The sequence below is a fragment of the Mixophyes fleayi genome, chromosome 11 (assembly GCF_038048845.1).
Source record: "Mixophyes fleayi isolate aMixFle1 chromosome 11, aMixFle1.hap1, whole genome shotgun sequence".
Taxonomy (NCBI): domain Eukaryota; kingdom Metazoa; phylum Chordata; class Amphibia; order Anura; family Limnodynastidae; genus Mixophyes; species Mixophyes fleayi.
Genome location: NC_134412.1, coordinates 1,783,154 through 1,804,056, shown reverse-complemented (window position 1 = coordinate 1,804,056; position 20,903 = coordinate 1,783,154). Strand labels below are relative to the sequence as shown.

Below are 20,903 nucleotides of genomic sequence, written 5' to 3'. Positions count from 1 at the left end.
CCACTGACTGACTGACTAACTACACCGACACCCCTGAGAGGACTCACTGCCCCCCCCCCCCCGACTGACTACACCGACACCCCTGAGAGGACTCACTGACCCCCCCCCCCCCGACTGACTGACTGAGCTTTCCCACCCCCGCTGTGACCAACCACTGACTAATTAACTAGCTGACTGCACTGCCCCCCCTCACCTTCACTCTGACCTCCCACTAACAGACTTGTAGTACTGCACCCTGCCTGCCCCACCCCAGAGAGGATCTGTCACTGTGCAGCATTAGAACTGTATCGCCTGAGAGGACTGACCAACTCCCCCCTCACTGACAGACTTCCTGCTGACTGACTGCACCCCCCCCCCCCTTTGCCCTCACTGACTCGCCCCACCCCCGCACTGACCGACCCGCGACTAACTGCACTGCTCCCCTCGCCTTCACTGACCTCCCACTAACCGACTTATTGTACTGCCCCCCCATCCCCTGACAGACCTCCCACTAACAGACTTATTGTACTGCCCCCCACCCCTTGACTAACCTCCAACTAACAGACTTATTGTACTGCCCCCCACCCCCTGACTGACCTCCCACTAACAGACTTATTGTACTGCTCCCCACCCCTTGACTAACCTCCAACTAACAGACTTATTGTACTGCCCCCCACCCCCTGACTAACCTCCAACTAACAGACTTATTGTACTGCCCCCCACCCCCTGACTGACCTCCCACTAACAGACTTATTGTACTGCTCCCCACCCCTTGACTAACCTCCAACTAACAGACTTATTGTACTGCCCCCCACCCCCTGACTGACCTCCCACTAACAGACTTATTGTACTGCTCCCCACCCCCTGACTGACCTCCCACTAACCGACTTATTGTGCTGCCCCCCACCCCCTGACTGACCTCCCACTGACTGCACCCACACCCCTGAGAGGATCCGTCACTGCACAGAATTAGAACTGCATCTCCTGACTGGCAACTAGTTTGAGTTCATTGCAGGGCAGGAAGCTGCACTATTGGCAAGTAATAGCACAGACTGATCTGAGATCCAGTGGTATGTCCAGTGGGACATCCATGTTGTCTGTTGAGTAGCTTTTTCAGGGGGGGGAAACTGAAGTTGTCTAAGAGAGTCCATGTGCTAGAATGAGCTGATTATATTGAATGTTCTATAGGACTGGATGAATGAAATATTAACTTGCATTCTATGAAGATCTCTATGGTATTGTTGATGGTGGGAAGCAAAGGAATTTCATTTTAACAAAACACAATGTATTTGATGTCCTTGGTTCATTTCTGAAAATTTAATTGTGGAAATTAATGGTACTTGCATCTTATATGATAGGGTTACATTGTTTTGGGAGGGAAATTAACTTTTTGATTATTCTGTTTATCAAACCCAGTTGATCCAGAAACTGCTGTTAGGTGAGTAATACATTTGTAGTAAAAAAAATATTGGTACAGTAAGTTTTTTCCAAATATTGCACACGTTCTTCCAGAAAATTGTTGAAATTACAAAATGGTTGTATCCACATAAGTATTTATTTGGTTGGCAGTAGCATAAAATGCACAAAGCATAAAAATATACTGATTTGTGATTTATTCTCCAAATAAAGCCTTACATGGGCTGGACAAAGTTATTGGCACCTTTTTTGAGTTTGTAAGTACCGTATTTTTCGCTCCATAAGACGCACCTAGTTTTTAGAGGGGGGAAAACAGGAAAAAAATATTCAAAGTGCAACATCATATGTATGGGTTTTTAATGAATTGTGCCCCCTGCACCCAGCATTAATAGTACCTCAGACAAGCTTATTAAAGTGTGGCACAGCGTTGATGCTCATTGGAGAGAGCTCTCTGATAATATAATAGGGGCACTGTGACTCGCCCAACTCCCGACGAGACAGCCAGCCTGCTGTTTTTCTGGCAGACTCCACAAAGCGCAGGGTTGCAGACAAGCACTCGGGGAGAGCTGAGAGGACTCGCTGAAGCGTCAGCGCCACCCGCTGGAGCCACCCAGGAACTATCCAATTGGATTGTAGGAGCCGGAAGTGAAGGAGCGTCTGCTGTTACTGCGACTTCCGGTTTTGCCGTTTCGCGGGATCTCTCCTTAGTCCGGGGATCCGTCCAGGGAAGCGGGGGGTTCTCCATGGGGGGCACAGGTCCGCCGCCTACCCAGCACGTCTTCCCACAGCCCAGTCCTCCCGGTCCCAGACCACTGGCTGTCAGTGCGGTGGTATATGCGCTAAGCCCCAGAGCCCTCCCTGTGTTGCCAGGTGCTGCGATCTTAGGGACAGCTGTGACCCCACTCTATCACGCCTGTCTGGCGTTGGCTGCAACCGCAGAAGCTCCAGGGGAGATCGATATATTCTCTCTGTAGAGTGAGAGCCTCTCCTGCATGCGCTCGTCCAGCTTGGGTCTCAGCGGCATAATTAAGGTCCCCTTTTTTGCAGTATTCGCTCCATAAGACGCACACACTTTCCCCCCCACTTTTTGGGGGGGAAAAAGTGCGTCTTATGGAGCAAAAAATACGGTAGTTTGTAATAATTTGATTTCAGGCAGCTGATTCTCCTTCACTTTGGAACTGAACTCGCCTGTTGTGAGTAGCTGGTGGCTGCTGTATAAAATATAACTCATTAACCAAACTTTTAATAGAGAAAATAACTCGTACTCCTATTTTGTGTCATTGTGTACTGCAATGAGCTTTGGATGAACAAAAAAAAAAAAAGAGAATTCTCTAAGAAGGTCGGCCAGAAGATTGTCCAAGCTTGGCTACAATCTCAAGGCTACAAATACCCAAAGACCTTGATGTTCCTGTTTCCATTGTACGTAATGTTATTAAGAAGTTTCAGGCCCATGGCACTGTAGCCAACCTCCCTGGAAAGAGAAGACACGATGGAAGATTGCTGCACAGGATTATTTGAGTGCTTGAAAAAGCGCCTCGATCCACTGCCAGTGTCAGGCTGACATTAAGACAAGGTACAACAGTTTCACCTTGCACCATCCGTCGCCAACTCAAATGAAGGCGGGTTATCTAGCAGGGTCCCACTGCTGAGAGAGATAATAAAGGTCGACTGGAGTTTGGCAAAACTCACTTTAACCAGCCAAATTCTTTCTGTGAGTATGTCCTGTGGACAAATGAGACTTAAGTTATAGCACACCATTACTATGTTTACAGAAAGCAAAATGAAAAGCACACCTCTGCAGTCAAGCATCGAGGTTCAGTGATGTTTTGGAGTTGATATGCTGCATATGACACTTGGGGCCTGATTGATCTTCAGTCATAAGTCAATATGCGTACTGTATCTTGCATGAAATAGCTCTACGTATGCATCAGAACTGAAATTACTCCAATGAATGCAATTCATGTCAACAAATGACACAACTGCCTACGATTTGAAGGGTGGATCAAGGGTGGGAAGTAGTGTACGAACATAGGCAATGTCCGGTAAAGGTGTTCCAACACAGTTGCGGCTGATTCAAGTCCTGTGTTTCTCTAAATTACGTGGGTTGGTTTTTTTTTGTTTGTATTTTAGCCGTTTCATTTGCTACAGAGCAGGTGTAAATGCCGACTGGTAGCGTTGATGTCACAGCACTGTCTTTGTATTAAAAACGACGTGTGTGTGTGTGTGTGTGCGCTACTAGAACATTTGTATGCAAGTAAAAGGTAATATAAAAACGCATTGTATGTGCAGTACACATTAAGAACATCCTGATTTATGTATTTAATGATATAAAAATGTAAACATGTTTATTAATGGTGATAGTATTATGCGTTCTGATGGGACTTTGTATTGCACGTATGCATATGCTTATTCTGCACTTTGTTCTGTCTTAACTTACAGCAAGTAACATTTAGGCATAGCGTACTTATACCCCAATTCAAATGGAAATGTATCATCTTGTTTTTAAATACGGTTGGAAATATGCTCAAGTTCCGTGTTTGTTTTTTAAACGTAAGTTGCGAGCATGTTGCGTCCGAACATGAATCCAGCCCTGGGTGTGTTGAACATGTGCTTGAAATTGCCAGGCCATTTTGGAGCGCAATGTTGAATACGGTCGTAAAGCTGCTTCTCCATTGAAGGTCATGAGTCATCCAACAGGGCAAAATAAAAGGTCTATATGGGACAAAGTAAAGCTCTCATGTCACTGATATATGCAGATTAGTCACAGGAAAGTGGAACCTGGGTAGATGCTGTATAAATTACACCTGGAAGTGTACATGCCCAGAGACGTGCACAGATGACAAGTCATAAGAGGGGACGATAGTGGTACCACCTAAGACAACAGGACTGCAAAAAAACAGTTGTAGTTGATTGGGTCTCAGACGTCCATATTACCAACATGCCTTGGATGGATATTGTTTAGGGTTGTGGCTTAACAGAATAACAAATGAGAATAGCAGACTTCTCCAGGTACATATGAACACATCATAGACTTTGAACCAAAGACATTCATCCTTTCATTTGAAAAAATCTTATTCATCATACAGACCAACTGTCCTTGTTTTACCACCTAATTGGCTAGAAAGCTCTGTCTGCATCTGGGGGACAAGAACTGTCTCGGGATTCTACTTGGTGAATGTCCCTTTAACTTTTAATGAGGGTTTAGGGAACAGGGACCCTCATTACTTCAACATGGGAGGGAACACAAGCGCAGACAGATATTCAATGTAAGTGGTTATTCACACAGCAAACGCTCTTAAAATTGTATAGACACTACTTAAATTGGCCTAAGAGTACAAACAGAAGATTCTTTAAGTCTATAGACGTGGTCGAGTCCAGGTGTCTCCTCAGTTTTGGCAGCCCATATAGGCAAGTGAGACCTTAACTGAACACTAATTGTGTTCCTGTACGGCTGTAGTTCAGAACGGTGGTAATCTTATCACCGATGCTGAAAAATCCGACACGCTTTATTCCTACAAAAAAAAATCCGAAACGTGAGACAAACGACTAGAAAATAAGAGACTTACCTGACAACCTAAGGTCCACATCTCAGATGGAAGCGCCATGTTGACAGGCAGTGATTCTGAACACAGGACTTCGGCAGTTTCACATCAACGTGACTTACATGAAGGTTAATTTATAGCGCCAATGTGTGGACCCCGCAGGCTGTGTTTAAACACTTAGGACCTGATTCATTAAGGAACTTAAATTAAGAAGTTTCTTATTTAAGTCTGGACAAAACCATGTTACAATACAAGGGGTGAAAATTAGTTTTCTGTTTTGCACATAAGTTAACTTCTGACTCTGTGTCAGACTGGGGCATGAAGGGCCCACCAGGGAAATGCAGTGATAGAGGCCCACTACATTGGGGTGTGGCCAACTAAGAGTGGGTGTGGCCAGTCAAGGTGGTGTGGTTAGCCCATGGAGGGCAACTTGTAGCACTATAATGTGGTCCTTAAAGAACAAAATGGACATCGCAAATTAGTGTTTCACATGTATCATGTACAAAAAAACTATAGATAAAATATGTATCGATCAATAAAAAATATTCTGGAAAGCTGTATTTTTCGTTGTGTGTCTGTCAATGGGGAGGGAGCTGAGTAACGCTGAATTAGTAATACTAAAGGAGTATTTTTGGGAAGGGAGGGAATTTAGTAAGACAGGTATAAAAAAGCGTTTAATTTGCTACAGGGTGTTGAAAGCTACAACGTAAAGAACAAGGACACCTGGTGTGTGTGTGTGTGTATATATAATATATATATATATATATATATATATATATATATATATATATATGGTAAATAAGTTTTTATTTTTACTTGTGATCCATCTTATAAGGCTTTAGTGTGTTTAAGCTACACAAGTAAAAACTGCTGTTAAACAAAAAGCTTCCATTCCCTACATTTTTCGTAGATTTTTTTTTATTTTATGCTGCAGTATTATTTTGAAGGACAAGTTTCATTATAAGTGACAGGGAAATGAGGCCTATAAACTTTGTTCAGCTTGTACCATTCTCTCATCACAACAGAATCTGTTATAGCTGTATTGATGAAAGAGACATAAGAGAGAAAAGTTAATTAAAGTGTGTCAGGATAAATGGGATTGCTGTATTTACTACACTGAAACTTGCCATCTACATTCCAAAATGAAACAGTGAAAGGATTTTTTTTTAATGATGACAAACACTGACTGACGTTCTCCATATACAGCCAATGTGTGGAGGAGCTGCCGGGTTCTCCATATACAGCCAATGTGTGGAGGAGCTGCCGTGTTCTCCATATACAGCCAATGTGTGGAGGAGCTGCCGGGTTCTCCATATACAGCCAATGTGTGGAGGAGCTGCCGGGTTCTTCATATACAGCCAATGTGTGGAGGAGCTGCCGGGTTCTCCATATACAGCCAATGTGTGGAGGAGCTGGCCGGGAGGCAGAGATTCTGGAATTGCATTTTCATTTTGTCATTTCCACAATGTTATATTAGCTTTTAAGTTCAAGTTTTCTATTTAGAAGATTTGGCAACAGAAAGGAAACACAGACCGGTGTATAACCACAGTAACTTAGAAATAAGGGGCCTATTTGTTATGGAGAGCCCCGTGTCCTCAATAAATCAGATTTTTTCTTATTGCTTTGATATCAGTTATCGCTGTAATTTATGGGCACTTACCTGAAAGCTCCGGCATCCTGCTCCTCTGGGCGGCCGTGATACCAGGAAGACCACACTCCTCCTCCTCCTCCCCTGCTGAAGTGAAAAACACACTACCGTGCAGGTGCAGAGAGCCCAGACACGGCTCTCTACACCTGCGCGGTAGTGTTTGTGACGGAAGGGGTCTCGCCGCCGCCATCTGAACTCCGTTCAGATGTGATCCCCGTAAGCTCTGCCCTTACAGCGGAGGGGGCGGAGCTTCAACCCCGTCGGGCCTACCGGTGGCCAGTCTGAGGCTGTACTGACTGTTTTTTCATGTAGCACACAAATACTTAAGAGCTTATTTATACACTGACATTTAAAGTTGATATTTGTGTGCTACATGAAAAAACGGTCAGTATTTAACTTATGTGCAAAACAGAATCCTAATTTGCACCCCTTGCATTGTAACATGGTTTTGTCCAGGAGACTTAAATAAGAAACTTCTTAATTTAAGTTCCCTAATGAATCAGGCCCTAAGTGTTTAAACACAACCTGAAACTAAAAAAGACCTACAAGAAGGATGAAACCTCTGCGTAAACATTTATACAAGAGGTGTTTTATTGCCAAAGGCAAAATCATTAAGCTGCTATAGAGCATGCGGGTGACTGTTCTACAGTAGATATATACTAATGGCATACTAACCAACTTTTGAAAAATCATTTTGGGGAGATAGCTCAAGTTAAACATAAGCATCGTACTAGATGGGGCGGATCTGACACCCACTTGTTATCTGGGCCACAGTCTTGGAGATTAGGAGACTCAGGAGCCCGGGAGACTGCCTGCTATTCAGGGAGAGTTGGCAAATATCACTTGTATCATGAGTTATTAAGGAAAGTAAAGCAAAAAAAAAAAAAAAGAAACCACCTTGACAAAACCATGTTGTATTCAAAGGGGAGGTGAATTTAAAATGGGGACAGATTTATATTTGGGGTAGGGCATGTCCTAGATCAACTTTAAAGTTCATTGCAAAAATTAAGCTATAAAGGATTTGTGTGCTACATGAAAAAGCAGTAGCATGACGCCCACCCTCTACTGTTAGCGGGGGTGGGGGGATGTCTGCTGTTAAAAGATCAGGGGGCAGAGTCCTCTAAGGACTGTTAGATTCAAGGGATCATGACAAAAGGTTACAGGATAGATTTATCGGTGTCCAGCCCCTCTAAGGTTTTTTGTAACCAGCTTGCCCGCATCCACAGAAAGGGCAAGCAATGCTCCATTGCGTCGCTTCTCTTTCGCAAGGCGTTATCATGGAAGTCCCAGAAGACCAAAAGACTAGGGGGTTCTACTCCAACCTCTTTTTGGTCCAAAAGCCGGATGGTTCTTTCAGGCCAGTATTGAACCTCAAGCAATTCTTCACCTGCGGGTAGTTTCTTTCCGAATGGAATCCCTGAGATCGGTCATCAACGGACTGGAGGCAGGTCAGTTTATGGCGTCTATAGATATCAAGGACGCCTACCTCCATGTTTCAATCTGGAAAGTGCATCGCAAGAGGAATGTGCCCACTACCAGTTCAGGGCTTTTCCATTTGGACTTGCAACAGCGCCAAGGGTGTTACAAAGATCATGGCGATTATGGAGGCTTATCTTCATTCAAGAGGGGTGCAGTTAGTGCCCTATTTGAACGACTTACTGATCAAAGCTGCTTCAGCTCAATTGCTAGAACAGCATCTTCAATTTACCATTTGCATTCTCGAAAAGCATGGCTGACTTTAACTTCAATAGTATTTTTATTAATTTTTCAAAAATTATGGGGTACGGAAAGTAGAAAGGGATGTGGGGTAAGGAATGGACACAAAAATCAAAGGGGGGAAGGGTTGAAGGGGTACATAGCGGGGGGGGACACATTAAACAATTCTGCTGTTAAACCATATTGAACACATGAGGGAGGGAACCCAATAGGTTCCCTTCCAATTTGTGAAATTTACGCTGGTCGAATGGTCACCAGGGAACTACTAATAGGAACCTTGGGGAACTTCGCTAAGTGTAGGAGATGCAGGTAGTAAATCAGAGTCTATTCGATTTGGACGCGCTCCCTCTCCGTCCGTAACATACACATGCCAGCTGAACCACTTCATTATCGGGGACGAGGTGGCAGTGGAATAGGGCATCCCCTCTGTCTCCATTTCAAAGCTGAATTGCACCTTGGCCACTACTTTCAATATCAAGGGTATCTGTGGTGACTTAAGGAGGCTCTTGCGGCAATCAGAATATGACTAAAGACATATTTAGCTTGTGATTGAAACTGCGGGGGTGTAATGTTGCAGTAACGCAACCTCCGGGGTAGGAGAGAGATTTTGTCTAGTAACCTTATTGGCTAACTGGAAAATTTGTCATGGCTGACTTTTGAACCGCCTGAAGTCATAGTTAAGTCCTTGTCAAAGGATGCCTTTTCTGGGGCTAATAATGGGCACCAGCTGTCTTCCAGAGGACAAGATAAAGTCCCTGCAAGTTTTGACAAACCGAGTTCTGTCTTGCTGGAGGCCGTTGGTCCTCCTGGGCATGCGTCTACTAGGGAAATTGATGTCGGGGTTCAAGACTCTCCCTTATGGGTGAATTCACTCAGTGTTTTCAATGGGACCATCTGAAGAAATGGACAGGATGCAATCAGAAGTTAGATTGTCAGCTGATTTTCTTGTTGCCGGAAGCGAACAGTCTCTCAGAAGGTGGATTGTCCTTAGCCACTTCCTAGTTGGCAGGTCCTTTGCCCCCTGGCCTTGGATCTTGGTATCCACAGACGCCAGCCTTCCGGGGTGGGGAACGGTTGCTCTTCATCTGAGACTGCAGGAGCGCTGGTCCGTCCAAGAGACCTCTCTCCCCATAAATGTTGTTCTGGAACTAAAAGCCATGTTGAAAGCATTGCAGGGAGCACAGCTAGTCCTGCAAGGATTTTCTTTATCTTCAGTCTGACAATGCCATTGAACGTCAGGTTAGGTTACCTGTTTCCTCCCATTTCCATGATTCCCCGGGTCCTTCGGAGAGTGAAGCAGGGAGGCCGGCCAGTCATTCTGTTGGCTCCAGCTTAGCCGCGGAGGGTCTGGTATCCAGAGATTCTTCTAATGGCGGAAGATCCAGGTCTTCGTTTACCTCTTTGCGGGACCTGCTGCCTCAGGGACCATTCCTGCATCAGGATTTGACCTGGCTGAATTTAACAGCATGGTTTTTGAAGCCAGGCTTTGGAAATCTAGAGGGTTCTTCTCATGGGTAGTAGATACCCTTATTAAGGCTAGGAGGCCAGTTTTGGCTCAAATATATCACCGTATCTGGCTTACATACATTAAATGGTGTAAGAACAAGGGGCATAATTCATTAAGGATCTTAACTTGAGAAACTTCTTATTTCAGTTTCCTGGACAAAACCATGTTACAATGCAAGGGGTGCAAATTAGTATTCTGTTTTGCACATAAGTTAAATACTGCCTGTTTTTTCATGTAGCACACAAATATCAACTTTAAATTTCCGTGTACAAATAAGCTATCAAGTATTTGTGCGCTACATGAAAAAAACAGTATTTAACTTGTGTGCAAAACAGAATACTAATTTGCAGTTTCTTAAGTTAAGCTCCTTAATGAATCGGGCCCAAGGCCTGCAATTCAGATTCGTTCATCTTGCTAGGTTTTTTGTGTTTCTCCAGTATGGCCTGGATGAAGGTATTTGCTTTGGATCTCTAATAATACAAGGGTTGTCTTTCTGTGTTTTGTTTTTACAGACGTTACGCACACGGCTCCTTGGGATCTTAATTTGGTCCTCAATATGTTGCAGGAGCTTCCATTTGAACTGTTACAGTCTGCAGACTTACGGTTCTTAATATGAAAGGTGGTTTTCCTTCTTGCTATTGCCTCAGCCCGGAGGTTGTCCGAGCTGGGGGCATTGTCTTGTAGAGAACCTTATCTGGTGTTTTATGATGACAGACCAGTTCTCGGAACGATTACATCATTTCTACCTAAGGTAGTTTCTGGTTTTCATGTAAACCAGGAAATGGTAGTTCCGATGTTCACAGGAGATCCTCAGGGGCCTGGAAAAGGAACTATGAAATATTTGGATGTGGTCAGGGCCTTACGAATCTATGTCAAGAGGACTTCTAAGATTCGCTGTACAGATGCCTTATTTGTCTTGTTTGATTTTCAAGACGTGGTTGGCCAGCTTCTAAGCAGTCTATTGCTAGATGGCTGACTTTGACTATTAAGTAGGCTTATATCAGTGCTAACCGTCCTGTGCCAGAGCGTATTGTTGCCTATTCTACCCGTTCTGTTGGGGCATCTTGGGCATTCAATGTCTTTGCGTCGGCAGGCGCCAGTTTGGCCGTAGTGCTCTACGTGCCGGGCTATCAGAGCGGTCTCTCCCTTCAAGGGGGCTGCTTTAGAAAGTCCCCATGGTAGCAGTGTCCCCCAGATGGATGAAAGAGAAAAAAGGATTTATATACTTACGATAAATCTGTTTCTCTGATTCCTTCTGGGGAACACTGCGTTCCCTCCCTTCTGCTCTTCTGTCTGTTCTTGGTTCATTGGCCCTATCTTCTTTGGGGCTTTATAATGAAACTGAGGACTCAGGGTTGGCAGGGGGAAAAGTCTGTTGGCAGCTCAGAATTAACTATTTAAGTGCCAACTCCTACTCCCCCTCACTCAACCCCCCATGGTAGCAGTGTCCTCCAGAAGGAATCAGAAACAGATTTATCATAAGTATATAAATCCTTTTTTGAAGCCCTTGCGTGCTGAAGACGAGTGGGACTCGTTCTCTATATGACGCCATCAAAGTACGAGTACCACTCATCTTCTGCATTTAAGTGGTTAAGAAAGCACAACGATAACTTTCCACTATATGTTGGTTTACTTATAATGCCAAAGAAAAGGAACCTTTCCGGCGTTAAGTTTGCATGTACACACGTTTGCATCACAGCATGTACATGCAAGTGCACAGCCTGTTACTTTTAGAAAGCTTGGGGTTCCCTGATTTAAAAGAGGGAACTCTCTCTCATACAATAAATTACTTTTGTAATGAAATCTGTGACAGGATGGACCGCCTATGCCACCCTGTCGGTTGTTGCTGGGAATGGGCTGGGCTTACTTTGCCACCGTTTCCTTTCTTCATCGCAAATGCACCCCATAAAACCACCATAGGAGGGGCTTAAGCTGCCGCCACCACTGGACTCCTTAGCAGCATCCAGAACTGCGTCCTTTTGGGTAACTGTCGCTGCTAGTGTACCCCCTTGCTGTTACACCTGGGCTTTTACCCCTGACCTCTTGCCCTTGGATCAGGGTTGCTGTGGATGGAATCCCTGGCCTATCACACTGACCCGAGCTGCTGGGTAGCAGGCAAAGCGGTGGTGCTGGAAAGCTGGGTCCAAACCTCAGAACAGACGGAAACAGATTAGATTTGGGTCTAATCTGTAGGTCACAGGAAATACAGCGAAGAAGTTGTCAAAGCAGGATCTTGAAGCAAGTGATGTTTATTCGCTCAAGTGTCTCGATAAGGACAGTCCACACGCCAGTCTGGTACTAGCGATCTTTACTGAAGTATAGTTGGTACAATAATGATACATTTCAGTACAAACCAGTGCTGTTTTATACAGTTTTGGACACAGCTTAGCAGGGGGGTAAGCCAGCCCCCTGAACTCTTTGCTTGCTTGAGTTATTTTTAGTATCGGGATGCAATTTGTTTCCCCAAAACATGGATTTAAATGCAATGCAAAGTTAACAAAATTTACCCCAATCTGCCATTTCCCAAAATCTTCTGTGTGTATTATTCGGACAGAATCTGAGATGCAGAATAGTAAGCCACACAGACAGAGGCAGCAGCCTCCGCCCCCTGCTGTGTATATAGGCTTAACAGACATGTTGGCCACTAAGATGAAAAGGTCTAATTAACATGAGGGACTCTCTTTAGAAAAGTTATACAAATCCAATCATAACATCCTCTCCTACCAGAAGTTACAAAACCATACCTCAGAAATATAACACAATAAGTACATTTCTAACACAGCATCAAGAATCAGTACATTTGCAACAATATAAATTGGCACTGTGCTGATAATTTAAATATATTGCAATACGTTATTTAGACGTGATCCAACCACAATAACGTTGTAGTGTAAAAACAGGACTCGACTCTAGATCAATTTACAATCCTAAAAGTGTGAGAGTTTGAAGCACAATATCCATTCTACTTCCTCTTTATTCATTAGAGAAACAATGTTGCCCTCCCTTTTCAAATTCTTTTAAAAGTGCATTTCTCCATTTAAAAAATTATTTGCGATTGATCTCTACTATGATGTGTAGCAAAGTGATGTGATGGATAAACCATTTCTTATATTACAACATGTACCGTGAGTCTTATTTGTAATTCTTTTTCAACTTACTGTAAGCTGCAACATGTATGTTTTAACATGTATTCAATGCCCCTAGATTCACATGCGATTGTATCCTTTACGCAAAGGTATTCATTGTTTTAGATGTCAACAGTTCCTAGGTTTTGCACTATGGCTGTTTAATTTTACCTCCTTAACACTTTATACAATAGTTTAAACTTATTGTTTCTTAAGTCATATTTCCTTCTTTTTATTTGTAAGCAAAGATGATGTGTTCATTTGTTCCATAGATGTGGATCTTGTTTTATAATCTATTTTTTTTTTTTTTTTTTTGTGCAGGCCTATAGTTTGATATTGAAATGTGCAAATATCTTCTCTAAAATTCTAAAAGAAATACAGAGGCTCGTTAAATAACAAAAATTAGTTTACATTAAATAGTTCTGTATTATAGAAAAGTACATGTATCTAAATTGCTGACCTAGGCAAATGTGTCATGGACCAACTTATTATTGTTTTTCAATGAATCCTATGTGACAGCCATCACCCGTCAAGTTTAGATAGGGTGAAAAGCGTGCAAACAGATGGCTCCTCACACAGGTTTCTGCTGAACCACTTTGACGTTTGTTTACTTTTCAGGATGGATACACAGTCTTAGCAGTGTCTTCATCAATAAAATCAAACATAGTCACAGAAATAAACACAGTCCTGTAGCTCTAAACGCTGGCCATCACAGTTAGGTCCCTAACTGGTCACTGGCCACGTGTTGGCACCAGTCTCTCACCCACAACACAAGTTAGCTATTTATGCCTCCTCCCCAGCACTGCTCTAGCTGATTCCTTGATTGTTTAGACCAGTGGATTCCAAACTTTTTCAGTTCAAGGCACCCTTAGGGTCGCCAAAGTTTTTTCAAGGCACCCCTAAGCCAAAATAATTACCAAGTAGTCCCCCGACTTGCTTACCACTGGCCCTGGCCGAGGCACCCCTGTGAGATCTCCAAGGCACCCCAGGGAGCCTAGGCGCACAGTTTGGGAACCACTGGCTTAGACCCAGGTGCTCCACTTGGTCTCCTGTGCTGTGTGTGCAGATTTAACCCTTTCTGCACCTTTAGGCTGTGGTTTCCCAGGGAAACCTTCACTCTTTTTTTTTTTTTTTCCTCCAGATGGCAAAGTATCCTAATTGCCACATACCCCTCTCAGCTTCGTCCAGCTACACAAAGTGGGGAGTGCAAAACTGCTCTCTTTGTCATACACCTGTCTCTTTGGCTTCATCAACCCCAGTGAAGCAGATACAGTGGGGAGCACATGTTCATGGGAGAGAGCATCCACATTTTTATGCAAAGCTCCTGGCCTATGCTCTATACTGAAATTAAAGGGCTGCAATGCCAACAACCACTGGGTCACTCTGGCATTGATGTCCTTATTTACCTGAATCCATTTTAATGGAGCATGGTCTGTCACTAACGTGAACTCCGCAGCCAAAAGGTATTATTGAAGGGCTTCCACAGTCCATTTGATGGTGAGGCACTCCTGTTAAGCAGTCGCATATTTATTTTCTCTTGGTAAGAGTTTGCGACTTAGATACAGGATGGGTTTTCCCTCTTCTACTTTTTTTCCTGGGGCACCGGTTTGCAGATAACATTTCTTAGTGAAATCGGGTGCTTGTAATACTGCTGCTGTATACAAAGCCATCCGTAGGTCTTCCCAAGTAGCTTCTGCTGCCTCAGACCGGCTTAGCTTTTCGCGACAGGCTTTACCTGTCTTGAGAAGCTCTTTCAGTGGTGTAGCAAAGCTCTCTATAAATCAACTGCAGTATCCTACCAATCCCAGAAATGTCATCAACTGGGTTTTCCTCTCTGGCTTGGGACAATTCTTTATGGACTCTACCTTGTCAATCTGGGGTTTGACCTTCCCACGTCCAACTATATATCCCAAGTATTATGCCTCTGGCATGGCTAATGCATATTTCTCCGGATTGGCCGTAAGGCCATGTGCCTTCAAAGACTCCAACACTATTACTATTCGCGAGTATAGATAACTGTCCTCCAAATACGCAGTGGCATATGCTCTATGGGGTTTCAAGCGTGTATCCATAGCCCTCTGGAATGTGGCAGGTTCCCCATGCAGCCCAAAAGGCAAAAATTTGTACTGAAATAAGCCTTCAGGGGTAGAAAACGCATTTTTTTGCTTGGCAGAAGCTGTTGGGGGTATTTGCCAATAACCCTTAGTGAGGTCTTATGTGGACAAATACATACTCCCGGCTCAATTCTCTGACAAGCATCCTATGCCATGAAGAGATGAATTGGTAAATTGGGAGACCTTATTTAACTGTATAAAGTCGTTGCAAAAACATATCGTCCCATTGGACTTCGGGACCAACACTATCGGACTATTCCACTCGCTGGTGGATTCTTCTACAACGCCCAGTTGAAGCAAGTTTTCCACTTCTGTCTTCACTACAGCTTGTCTGGCCTCGGGTATACGGTAGGGCCGTTGTTTAACTGCCACCCCTGAGGGGGTGATTATATCATGCTCTACAAGAGCGGTATGCCCAGAGATGGGAGAAAGGGCATCCCTGTTTCGAGCCACCATTTTAGCCACTTGTTGCTTTTGAAGTGGCGTCAGGAAAGCCTCAATGGGTACCTCACAGGCCTCTGTTTTAACAGCTAGCAATGAAGGTCCAGGATTATCCTCATGCCAAAGTTTTAGTAAATTGACATGGTAAATCTGTTCACCTCGTCTTCTACCCAACTGGCGGACATTATAGTTTACTGGGCCAACCGCCTCTGACTTCTTAATGTCCTTGCCAGTGTGCAACAATCTTGCATTCCTGGGTGGAAACAAGAATCAAAACTTTGTCGCCTGGGCTGAAGGAACAAACTACTGCCCGAGTGTCATAATGCCTTCTTTGACACTCTTGGGCATCCTTTAAATGTTCTTTCACTAGAGGTCCTATTTGTCTCAACCTTTTATACAGTTGGGCAACAAACTGAACCACATTTGGCTCTTTGGGTTTTTGCTCCCAACCTTCCTTAATGAGGTCCAAAATGCCCCTAGGTTGTCGTCCATACAATAGTGCAAACGGGATAAACCCTGTTGAGGCTTGTGGTACTTCCCTTACTGCGAACAGTAGAAAAGGGAGTAGTGCAGTAGTTCCCAAACTTTTGCAGTTCACAGCACCCTTAGAGTCTCCAAATTTTTTCAAGGCACCCCTCCAAAATAATTATTGAGCAGTCCTGTTTTAGAAGTAGTTGGGTCAAAAAATTGTAATAAGTATTTAGGTCAGGACAGAAATAATTATTTAGTTGTATGCAAAAATGCCCCCTCTGCATCCAGACACTCTGCCCTCAGACACTCTGCCCCCTCTGCATCCAGACACACTGCCCCCTCTGTCACGCTGTCCCCCTCCACTGCCCCTCTCACGCTGTGTCCCCCTCCACTGCCCCTCTCACGCTGTGTCCCCCTCCACTGCCCCTCTCACGCTGTGTCCCCCTCCACTGCCCCTCTCACGCTGTGTCCCCCTCCACTGCCCCTCTCACGCTGTGTCCCCCTCCACTGCCCCTCTCACGCTGTGTCCCCCTCCACTGCCCCTCTCACGCTGTCACTCTCCGCTGCCACGGGCCAGACATAGAAAAAAACAAAAAACACAAACTTCCCAATCCACCGGGCGCCGGGACCCAGCAGCCTCCTCTCCCCGCAGCTTGTTACTGACGTCGATATTCTGTGTTTTTTTTTTTGTGCTATGTCTGGCCCGCGGCACCCCTGGGAGCCGTGGCGCACACTTTGGGAACCACCGGAGTAGTGTATCCCAATCCTTCTCTTGTGCAACCGTCCTCTTAATCATTTGTTTTAGAGTACTGTTAAAGCGCTCCACCAGCCCATCCGTTTTTGGGTGATAGACTGATGTGTCGAGAGCTTTTACGCCAAGTAGCTGACTCCACTCCTTTATCAATTTCGACATAAAAAGGGTATCTTGGTCTGTTAGAATTTGTTTTGCAATCCCCAACCTATATAAAGTAGGAGAAGCTCCTTTGCTATAGTACTTGCCTTGATGTTGCATAGGGCAACGGGGCCCTTTAATCAGGTTTTGGGGAAGTTCTTTCACATACTGGGTAGGTTAAGCAATACCCTTTTGCTGCCATACGTATTCCTGGCCATTAAAATCGTATTGATGATGTCAACCTTGATGCAGAGGGAGATTAATTCCTCAAGGAAGTTCCCTGGAAGCCAGTTCATCCTTAATGTGGTCTGTCAGGTCTTGCCAGAAGGCCGCCACTAAGGCTTTGTCATTCCACTGGATTCCAGAGGTGAGTGTGCGGAATTGCACCGCTTATTGACTCGCATGTAATATTGTCGTAGCTTCAGCTAACTGGAGGCGACTAAAGAATCTCTGCCGGGCTCTTCTAAGATCTTCTTAAAGGCCTCAATAAATTCAGTGGAATCTGCAGCATCATTGCACTCCCATAGAGGGGATACCCAGAGCCTTGCAAGAGAGCAAGGAGATCATGTACCTAATCTTCAGGTGAAAAGTTTCCTGGGGAGAGCTTGAACTGGATTGCGCATTGATTGAGAAATCCCTGACATTTCTTAGGGTCTCCATCAAACTTGTTTGGCGCAGGCAGGGCCGGTGCTAGGGTCCTTGGCGCCCTAGGCACACTTTCAAAATCCGCCCCCCCCCCCTCACAGGCAAACTTTCAAAATCCACGCCACCCCCCCATCTTTCCTTACCTTAGCTTGCCTCTATAAAGCTGCTCCTCTCTGCTCCGTCTCCTCCCCTCCACTCACTGACACTGTCGGGCCGTGATGATGATGTCACGCCCTACAGTCAGTGAGTGGAGGGGAGGAGACGGAGCATCCCATCAGCTGGTGGAGGGGAGGGCGACGGTGGTGATCCATAGCCCCTTCCCCCTGCCCGTGGATTTATCTGAAGCTGTGCGGCGGCTGTGGAAGGTATGGTTAGCGGTCGCCGCACAGTTTTAAAGTAATTTTATTTCTGTGGCACCCTCCAGAGCCCGGCGCCCTAGGCAACTGCCTAACCTTGCCTAATGGGAGCGCCGGGCCTGGGCGCAGGGATATACAAATTGAAGGGTGAGGGAACCACCGCAGCCAGAGCAGATGGAGGAGTCTGTGCCGGATGGGTCAGAGAGACCTGAATGGTGTTCAGGCAAGTTGCCAGGCCTTGTAGGTATTGAAGGAGCTGTGCCTGGTTTCAATTTTGCTGATCCACTAGTATAGACAGACGCTGATCAAATTGTGAGGTGATGAATCTCCAGCTCTGTCCATGTTGTGAGGGCCAGTGTATTCTGTCACAACACATAAGAAAAAATGGGCGTTCACCTGCTAGCAGTTGGCGCAATTGGTCATTGAGGCAGAGTATGACATGTCCCCGATGTTCACCAGTGATACCTGCAAGGAGGTTTGGTTTTCACTGCCTGAAACGTGCATGCCACAGCCCATGAAGCCAGTCGCTAGCAAGGTAGCTGGAATCATAGTGGAGAGTCGTAGACTAGCCGGGTCAGCACCAAAATGACAATAGAAGTTCCAAAGAGTAATCAGAAGAGTAGTCTTGGGAAAAAAGATGAGTCAGGAAACAGGATTTCCAGCAGCACTAGGCGCAGCAGGAAGCACTAGGGACACCAGATCACTAGGGAAGTGAGCTAATACTCAGCACTAAATCAGTGCCAGAATCTGTCTTTTATATAGGCAACCCAATCAAGGTATTGGTGTCACGCTTCAATGAAAATCACAGCTATGGAGCCCGGGATGTGATAAAGAATAAAGGTGTTTATTGAGCAAAATACAGATAAATAATACAAACCAAATAGTGCTGAAACTGCACAGGAATATCTGAGAAGGCTGAATACTGATAGAAAGAATACTGTGGATGCAGGTAGAATGGTTAGATTAAGAGAGATCTGGAGTAGTGATGTGAAGTCCGAGAGCACAGGAGAACCAGCAGACAAACCATAGGGGAAGGCAACAAACAACAATAACCAACACAGGAGAGGGAGAGAGGCAGGTATAAGTAGGGAACACCCAGATGCAGGAGATAATTAGATCTATATCCCCTCACGTGACTCCCCTCTGTGCCTGATGTATGTTCACCCTCCCTTAGGATGTAAGCTCTTATGAGTAGGGCCCTCTTCCCTCCTGTCTCCATACCTGTTCTTCTGCTCCGTCTCTACTGCAATAGCCATGCCTGGAGTTTCTGAAGTATTGGTATTATTTGTTTATTGTTCAGTACTGTTTCACCTGTATAGGCTACTGTTTGTACTATGTACGGCACTGCGGAAATCTTGTTGTGCCTAACAAATAAAGGATGATAATAATAGTGCAACAGGTTAATCCCTAGTGAAGAAAAGGAAGGCACAATAGCAGCACCTCTGGTGAATAAAGGTACTGCAGATATTATTATTATTAATATTTATTTATAATACAATAAATATACACGTCCAAGGTCCTGGAGACAGGAGCTGCCAATAACCAGCATGCAATGCAGAGGGCTGCAGGCAGATCCTGACAGTTGGCAGTCAGTGATGTCAAACTACTAATAGAAACAATGTGGGTTTCCTCACATGGACAAAAGTCTAAAAAAACAATGCCAAAGTACCCAGGTTCTTCTCTTAGCCCAAAACCCATGGGACAGAGGGGATATACGCTTTGACAATATCATGGACGTTTCACTTGGGTCATGTCTGCTCTCCTTTTTCACTCATTACTTGCATTCGCACAGATCTCTTGCACCGAAGCCCATTTATTTATCCAAATCTAGAGCAACCATCTTGGAGATAGAGTGGAAGCTGCTCGGAGATGAGGGAGTCTTGGAACTAGTGATCAACGCCCCTTTACAAGCAGGAAAGAAGAATAATCTATTTTAGTGTTTATCAAGTCTGAGTCTAAATTCAATCAATTGCTGCAACTATTCTGCATGTCCTGGACTTCCTTCAGGACGGATTTAACAAGGGTTTTGCCTTATCTACATTCAAGGTACATTCATCTGATTGGTTGCTAATCAGGTTCTAGCTGTCCTTTTGTAGAATGTACTAAGTAAGTGATAACTAGAATCTGATTGTTGCTATAGGCAACATCTCCACTTTTTCAAACCCGCAGTTTATTAAATATACCCCCAAAAATGGTTTATAGACATACAAAAAATATTAAGACTATCCTATCAAAGAGCTGTATCACCCCCTTTGGAAGTAAGAACACAGAACAAATCTATGTTTTTACCACTGTATAAACTGTAAGGCATGCAAAATAATACAAGCAACATCCACTAAACCAACCGTCACTTTTCAATCAAGTTCCAATAAAAGGGATTTCAATTTAAGGCAAAGCATTCATTGCAACACAGAGGGAGTGATATATTTGCTTGAGTGCCCATATGGCCCACAGTTTATTGGAAGAACAGAGACCCCTCAAAACACGAATTACTGAACACGTTTAATATTAAGAAAGGGTTAAGAACCCATAGTATTTCGGTTCATTTTTACAAGCAACACAAAGGAGATCACTGTCCAGTCTGGCTAACTTGTGTTGCTCCACCACGCCTCGCATATAATCGGAAGATCTATAAACATTAATTTTGTTTTTGATTATTTTGTTGCGGTGCCATTGATCTTACAAGTTTTAAATTTACACTGATTTACTCAAAACTGCACCACAGCACAAGCCAGTGAGCTCCTCTAATATTTATTGTGATTGAATCTTACAAGATAGGAGCAGCAGCCAAAGATATATAGAGTGAGCGCAAGTGTGAGACGGAGTATTTTGAGGAAAAATAACGGTAACTATAATTATTATTGTTTCCAGCAATTTACTCTGTTCCAAGAAATGATATGTGTACAGTTTATTTTCAACCTTTACATTGTGTCCCCCCCCCCCCCCCCCCCCCCAGGGTACTTAATTCATAAGGGGCTTACTGGTTTCTGCTATAAAATTATTACAATCCAGATGTTTGTAGCACATTTTTATTAATATAGTAAGATCACG

General features: G+C 44.3%; 1 protein-coding gene across 3 annotated transcripts in view; it reads left to right on the top strand.

The window, feature by feature from the left end:
• Window positions 1-113: 113 nt before the first annotated feature.
• LDLRAD2 (low density lipoprotein receptor class A domain containing 2) overlaps window positions 114-20,903 on the top strand; it is a 45,975-nt gene continuing 25,185 nt past the window's right edge. Inside the window, exons 1-2 of one of the 3 annotated variants that reach the window (XM_075190666.1) lie at window positions 114-1,049; window positions 1,396-1,417. Coding sequence is in view for 1 of the 3 variants with exons in the window: in XM_075190664.1 (XP_075046765.1) it covers window position 1,018 (1 nt within the window). In the remaining 2 variants the exon portion in view is untranslated. The remainder of the gene's footprint in view (window positions 1,050-1,395; window positions 1,418-20,903) is intronic. The other 2 variants (XM_075190664.1, XM_075190665.1) reach the window with 2 other exon arrangements.